General features: G+C 37.1%; 1 protein-coding gene across 1 annotated transcript in view; it reads right to left on the bottom strand.

Moving 5' to 3' along the window:
* BDP1 (B double prime 1, subunit of RNA polymerase III transcription initiation factor IIIB) overlaps positions 1-7,929 on the bottom strand; it is a 217,727-nt gene that overhangs the window by 107,305 nt on the left and 102,493 nt on the right. The window contains exons 17-21 of the mRNA XM_007943362.1: positions 5,784-7,053; positions 4,893-5,285; positions 4,071-4,258; positions 3,472-3,694; positions 1,019-1,197 (exon numbers count right to left, since the gene is read on the bottom strand). Of these exons, the coding sequence (XP_007941553.1) occupies positions 1,019-1,197; positions 3,472-3,694; positions 4,071-4,258; positions 4,893-5,285; positions 5,784-7,053 (2,253 nt within the window). The remainder of the gene's footprint in view (positions 1-1,018; positions 1,198-3,471; positions 3,695-4,070; positions 4,259-4,892; positions 5,286-5,783; positions 7,054-7,929) is intronic.

Below are 7,929 nucleotides of genomic sequence, written 5' to 3'. Positions count from 1 at the left end.
CTCTTTTTAAATTTTTAAAGAGCAAAGATGTCACTTTGAAGACTAAGGTGCACCTAACCCAAGGCACGGTATTTTCAATTGCCTCATATGCATTGGAAAGCTGGACAATGAATAAGGAAGACTGAAGAAGAGTTAATGCCTTTGAATTGTGGTGCTGGTGAAGAATACTGAAAATACCATGGACTGCCAGAAGAACAAACAAATCTGTCCTGGAAGAAGTGCAGCCAGAATGCTCCTTAGAAGCAAGAATGGCTCACCTACTTTGGTGATGCTGTCAGAAGGGGCAATTCCCTGGAGAAGAATGTCACACTTGGTAAAGTAGAGGGTCAGTGAAAAAAGGGAAGACCTTCAACAAGATGGAATGGCAAAGTGGCTGCAACAATGGGCTCAAGCATAGCAAGAATTGTATGGATGGCACAGGACAGAGCAGTGTCGCGTTCTGTAGTACAACAAAAAAACAAGCCAAACTCACTACCATCTAGTCGGATCCAACTCACAGCGACCCCTCTTTGGGTTTCTGAGGTGTTATCACTATGGAAGTAGATTGCCCAACCTTCCTTCTGACGAGTGGCTGGTGGTTTTGAACCACCAGCCTTATGGTTAGCAGTCAAATGCCTTAGGCACTATGCCACCATAGCTCCCCTGTTGTACACTATAAGTCACTATAGGTCACTATAAGTCAAAGCCTACTTGACAGTACTTAACAACAACAACAGGTGGCGCAAAAGTTTGTGCTCAACTATTATCTTACAGGTTGGCAGTTCTAACCCACCCAGCAGTACCATGGAAGAAAAGGGCTACAATTCTGCTTTAGCTGCAACCAAGAAAACCCAATGGAATAGTTCTACTCTGCAACACACAGGGTCACCATGAGTTGGGATCAACTTGATAGCAAGTAACAACAACAAATCCTTTATGCACACTTTTAAACTGCATTAATAAATCTTAATTAAAATAAAGAAATATTTTAATGAAATGTTTTTCTTAATTAGATATTAAAAGAAACATCACTGTTTACCCTGCAGAAGCAACTAGGTCATTTTCCTGGGCTTGCATAAACTGGGACTCTTCTTTTGGTTCACCAGAGTGAGAATATGAAACGCTATTTTCAGTCTGTATACATGGTGATATCACATCCTTTTCCTCCTTGTGACCTGATTCAACTCTTTCTCTTGGTGTCATTAAGGAACCCACATCCTACAAGGCAGATAAAAAATTTTTTCAACTAGGGTTGGTACAGGTACAGGGAAATAGGAACATCTTATACTATTAGTACAAAAGTAAATTGGTTCAATCTTCACAGAGGGTAATTGGACAGTATCTATCAAAATTTTCAATTCCCAGTAATTCTATATCTAACAATTTATTTTACAAAAATACTCAATTATCTACAAATATAAAGAAATTTTACTATAGCAACATAATAGCAAAAAAAAATTGTAAACAACATCAGTATCAATAGGGGATTGAATAAATGATTAAAATCTTCACAATGCAACAGAATATAAAACCACTGCCATTGAGTCAATTCCAACTCATAGTGACCCTATGGGACTGAGTAGAACTGTCCCATTGGATTTCCAAGCCTGTAAATCTTTACAGAAGCAGAATGCTCATCTTTCTCTCCTGGAGCCGCTAGTAGATTCAAATTGCCGATCTTTTGGTTAGCAGCCAAGTGCTTTAACAACTGCAGCACTACAGCACTGTGCAACAGTCTTGGCTGTTTAAATACAGCCATTTAAAATAAGTTAAATTTAAGAACTAGATGGTGCCCAGCTACCACTGTCATCCACTTGGAAGGGGATCTGTATAGGAGATCCTAGATAGAGAGAAAGAACAATGTGGAACAAAACTCAAAATCATCTGGAGGAAAAAAAAAGGGGGGGTGGGGACCAGGTTTGCTGGTTTAATAGAGCCTGGTGGAACCACTGAGACTATGGCCCCTAGCTGCCCTTCAGGTCTGGAATTGAAGCCACACCTGTGGTTTCCAGCCAAACAAAACATAGGCATATGAGTTGAACATTTACCTCAGGTAGATACACTCCTTGGAGAGAACAATCATGGGAGAAAGAAGGGCTGCTTATGCACAGGGAGACAGCTCAGGGGGCAGGAGTGCATGGAGGGATGGACATAGGGAAGAAGTAACTATGGGGAGGAAATGGGAGGGGAGCTGTTGCATTGTGGTAAACTGTGGTCAATGTCATGAGACAAAGTATATGTGAACCGCTGTATGGAAAGTGAATTTGCTCTGTAATATAAATTGGAAAGATGTATATAATCTAAAAACTGATAGTCCTTTGTAATGTCACATCCCTCCCTCCCAAGTTACTATCAAACCTTTCCTTTTGAATTTTCCTTTTGATACAGCATTGTGGACTGCTTTCTGGAGCAGTGCATTTAAATTTAACTTATTTATTTATTTATTTTTAAAACTGTGATTTGGGTGAAGGTTTGATACTGTTTTCATTTAAATAACAGAAATACATGTACATTTTATTCCTCATATAAGTGAATATCTATAGAGAAAAGTTTAGATAGATATATTCAAAACTACTACATTAGTAACTTGGGAGGGAGGGATGTGACATTACAAAGGACTATCAGTTTTTAGCTTATGTACATCTTTCCAATTTAAAATTTTTATAACCAGAATAAAGAATTAATAAATGATTTATCTTTTTAAATATAAGATTAGGAGTATAAATACAAATGTTGATACAAGGTAAAGAACTAAAGCTATTATAGGATGTCAAAAATTTTAATTCAAAAAATGTTTAGAATGCTCAATTTATAAATATTAACAGTTCATTTCAAAGTTTTGACACAATCTTAATCTGTTATGGATCAAGTCAGTAAGTAAAGGTATCTCCTTTAACTCATATCAAGCTTTTAATTTTCATTTCATCTTCACAACATAGTAATATAATAAAGTAGTAGTAGTAGTATTAATATAGTACTATTATGAAGAAACTTATTACTTCATTTGGCTATGGTCACACAGTGAGTAAAGGTCAGAACTTGAACTAGAGCCCAGGCTTCCTAAATGCCTTCACATGACACACTTTCCCATTATCAACATCTAAGATTCTTACACAAAGTACATGAAGCAAAGAGGTTAACACAGAACAATATCATACAGTAAAAATAATACGAAGAAAAATTTGTAAAATTATACTTCTATGTGTTTCACTTTAGTCATACTAACCAGTTGCTGTCAAGCTGATTCCAACTCACGGTGACCCCATGTGTATCAGAGTAGAACTGTCCTCCATAGGGTTTTCAACAGCTAATTTTTCAGAAGTAGACTGCAGGTCTTTCTTTCCCGGCACCTCTGAGTAGACTCAAATCTCCAGCCTTTCAGTTAGCAGCCAAGACCATTAACCATCTGCACCACTGAGCGGCTTACTAATAACATCAGTGACACGGCAAAAATCAAACAAAGAAAAAATTTCATCTTAAATTATCACTCACATCTTGAGAAGGGTGGTTATTAGTTTCTTCACTGTTTTGTTGTATCGTAAGAGTCTCCATTTTATCAGTTTCCAATTTCTTCTCAGGTATGTATTTTCCTGTGTCTGTATTCTCTCTCCTTAAAGCTGCTCTTGCTAAGTTTGGTTTTGGTCTTTTGAATCGACTTCTCACAAAAGGTGCTGTTTTAACTTCAAATGGATTCTGTTCTTGAGGAAGAGATTTGCTTTTGGAACAAGAATTATCTAGCTTTAGAATGAATTGAAGGGCAATGGGACAAGAGTTTACAACAACCTTAGAGACTGGCATTACTAATTCTTAACAGAAAAACAAATTGGACTATTTGGTAGATGTTAAAAATACAAGTGAAAAATCCATTTATGACCATATAAATAAAATCATCTTTGCACAAAAAAGATAAAGGTTTGCTAAACCTACACTGACTTAGGAGTATGTGATACATATAATTCTGTGTGTGTCAGTAATTCTCACAGTTAACTTTCAGAATGACCTCAATTCTTTTTCCCAGCCTTCTCAAAGCTATCATTTGCAAACATAACTTTATATACTTTATTTAAAAGTACACATTTATATACTTATACCTTAAATTAGTATATGAAAACTGCTCTGGGCCATCTGGAGACTGTATCCCTTGGTCTTCTGTTATACCAACTTCAGAAGTCTGTAAAGAAGTCTTTGACTCACTTAACTGACTTGATACTTCCTTTTCAGAATTTCTTTCTTCTTCTACAGATGTATGCAGTGTCAAGAGCATGTCACTGCTAATGTTCTGGAGAACAGTCACAATAAATCAACACACTTACAAGATTAATTCTTAGACATTTCTCACATTTCAAAGAAAAGCCAAAACACTTTTCTTAAAAAAAATCTGTAAGTTTATTTTTAATTTCTAAATGAAATGAAATTTAATTTTCAAATGTTAAAACTAGAGTTCAGGTAACTCTTCATTTTATATCACATATAATGATTTTTCCAAACCATATACGCCATTACTTATACAAAAAAAAAAAAAGTCCTCAAAAATGTTAAAATAGAATAAACTTCAAGTAACTGGAAACCCTTAAGAAACTTTTAAAAAGTAGAATAAAGGGGACAGGGCAGGAAATAAAGAGAAAAACAGATACAAATATGATCGAAAGAAGTAATTCCAAAGTATGGTTATACAGAATTAGCACAGATTCAGTACAATTTCCTAGCTCTTTTTCTCTAAAAGAGTAATTTCAAACTGACATTAAAATAGTAACTAAGTTTCTTCAAGATTCCAAACATAGGGTTGTAAAGGACTTTAGACTTTCAGAGATTTTAAATATTGAGCATAAGGGCAATAATCATGGAATTACTCTGGTAACTTTTCTCTGAAAAAGTATTCAAAATTAACTTTTAAAGGACAGAAAAATACTTACTTGTATATCCGGTGGAGGCATATGGCTGCAGTGATCACTACTGCTCTGTATTAAATTTGTCTCGGTTTGTCTTGAGCTACCATCCTCCTCTGGTTCACTTTTCCTTGGAGCAGTATCTATTTTTGCAGTATTTTTCAAGTCTGCTACTGTTTCCTCAGTAGCACTCATCTCTTCTGATCCTCTTTCTCTCAAGAAAATTTCTGCTCCAGTGTCTTTCAAATCCTCCATTTCCTCAAAAATGGTCATCTTTCCTGATAACTTGTCCATCAGGAAAATGTTTTCTTTTCCAGTTTCTTTCAAATCAATCTCCCTTTCTTCTATGGCACTGACCTCTTCTAGTACCTTTTCCCTTGGAGAAATTTCTCCTTCAGTTTCTTCCAAATCTGTCTCTACCTCACCTATAGTCGTGACCTCCCCTTGGGACTTTTCCCCTGGGAATATTTCTCTTCTTCCAGTTTCTTCCAAATTTCCCTCTCTTACCTCAGAAGTACCAATTATATCTGGTATCTTCTTCTTTGGGGAAATTGCTTTTCTAGTTTCTTCCAAATCTGTCTCCATTTCACCTACAGTCTTGACCTCTTTTAGCACTTTTCCCTTTGGGGATATTTCTCTTTCCTTTTCTTCCAAATCTGTCTTTTTTTCCTCAGAGGTAGCAATCATTTCTGATATCTTCTTCCTAGGGTAAATCTCTCTTTCCATTATTTTCAAATCTTTGTCCATTTCACTTACAGTACTGACCTCCTCTGGAGTCTTTTCTGGTTCCTGTGGGGATGTTTCTCTTCTTCCAGTTTCTTCCAAATCTGGTTCTCTTTCCTCAGTAGCAGCAATCATTTTTGGTATCTTCTTCCTTGAAGAAATCTCTCTCTCAGTTTTTGGCAAACTTTTCTCCACTTTACCTACTATCTTAACCTCCTCTGGGGCCTTTTCCCATGGGGATATTTCTCCTCTTCCAGTTTCTTCCAAATGTGTCTCTCTTTCCTCAGAGGCAACAGTCATCTCTGGTATCTTCTTCCCTGGGGAAACCTCTACTCTAGATTCTTCCAAACCTGTCTCCACTTCACCCACAGTCTTGACCTCTTCTGGAGCCTTTTCTCGTGGGGATGTTTTTCCTCTTCCAGTTTCTTCCAGATCTTGCTCTATTTCCTCAGAGGCAGCAATCATTTCTGGTACCTTCCTCCTTGGGAAAATTTCTCTTTCAGTTTTTTTCAAACTTTTCTTTATTTCACCTACAGTTTTGACCTCCTCTGAGGCCTTTTCCTGTGGGGATATTTCTCCTCCAGTCTCTTCCAAATCTGGTTTTCTTTTCTCAGAGGCAACAATCATTTCTGGTATCTTATTCCTTTGAGAAATCTCTCTTTCAGTTTTTTTCAAACTTTTCTTCATTTCACCTACAGTTTTGACCTTCTCTAAGGCCTTTTCCTGTGGGGATATTTCTCTTCCAGTCTCTTCCAAATCTGGTTCTCTTTCTTCAGAGGCAACAATCATTTCTGGTATCTTCTTCCTTCGAGAAATCTCTCTTTCAGTTTTTTTCAAACTTTTCTTAATTTCACCTACAGTTTTGACCTCCTCTGAGGCCTTTTCCTGTGGAGATATTTCTCTTCCAGTTTCTTCAAAAGATGGTTCCCTTTCCTCAGAGGCAACAATCATTTTTGGTATCTTCTTCCTTCGGGAAGTCTCTCTTCTAGTTTTTTTCAAACATTTCTCCTCTTCACTTACAGTCTTAACCTCCTCTGAGGTCTTTTCCCGTGGGGATATTTCTCTTCCAGTTTCTTCCAAATCTGTCTCTATTTCCTCTAGAACATCAACCACTTCTGATACGTTCTCCTTTGGGGAAATCACTCTTCCAGTCTCTTTGAAACCAGATTCCATGTCCACAGCAATGTTAATCATTTCTGGTACATTCTCTATAGTGTCTTTTAAATCTTTATCCATTTCCTTAGTAGTATTAGCCTCCACTAGTACCTTCTCATGTGGTAGCCTTGCAATTTCTTTCAAAGCTGACTCCTTTTCGCCAGAGGCAATAATGTTCTCTGGTACCTCTTCCCTTAAGGACAATTCTCTTCTTCCAGTTCCTCTTCTTATATTTGGTTTTGGTTTCTGAAACTGAGTCCTTACAATTGGGGCTTGTTTGACTATATTTGCTTCATTATTCTCTTGAACGCTGCAAAAAAAGATACACAATCAAAGTTTAAACCAAATTGTCAGTTGAAGAAATAAAGAGTAAGAGTCACCAAGAACTCACAAATTAAAAAATATTACGAAAGATCCAGGAGTCTATGGATAATATTTTAACAATGAAAGAAAAAAATTCTACCTTTAGAAATTACAGTAATTTTAAAAACCAAATCTATTTCTTTATAGACAGGCATATATAACAAAAGATTATCTATTAATAATGTCACTCAGGGGAGCAGATAACGGGCCTTGAATCACCTCTTTCTAAATGTCATCTCTACCATCCTATTCAAACACTGTCTGGGAAAGATTCCCCAGTACTCTGCATCGGAGCTTGATCAAGGTGTAACTATTTCTACCTGTTTGCTCTTACTATTTTTACTCAGACTAATGCCCTGCCATAAGTTAAGAAATCATTGGTGTGGCTAGAATTGAACAGCATCTCAAAAAACTATATGGAAGTATGACTTGATTAAGATAAAAACTCACTGCTGTGCCTATATGACTATGAAACCAAAAGAACTAGATGGTGCCCCGCTACCACTGTCATCCACTTGAAAGAGGATCTATGTAGGAGATCCTTGATAGAGAGGGAGAACGATGTGGAACAAAACTCAAAATCAATTGGAGAAAAAAAAGAGGTGGGGGCGGACCAGGTTTGCTGGTCCAATAGAGCCTGGTGGAACCACTGAGCCTATGGCCCCTAGCTGCCCTTTAGGTCTGGAATTGAAGCCACACCTGTGGTTTCCAGCCAAACAAAACATAGGCATATGAACATTTACCTCAGGTAGATACACTCCTTGGAGAGAACAATCATGGGAGAAAGAAGGGCTGCTTATGCACAGGGAGACAGCTCAGGGGG

The sequence above is a fragment of the Orycteropus afer genome, unplaced genomic scaffold (genome assembly GCF_000298275.1).
Source record: "Orycteropus afer afer isolate SDZICR_OR568_19922 unplaced genomic scaffold, OryAfe1.0 scaffold00104, whole genome shotgun sequence".
Lineage (NCBI taxonomy): Eukaryota > Metazoa > Chordata > Mammalia > Tubulidentata > Orycteropodidae > Orycteropus > Orycteropus afer.
The sequence above is the reverse complement of the archived record's forward strand: the minus strand, read 5'-3'. Positions and strand labels throughout refer to the sequence as shown.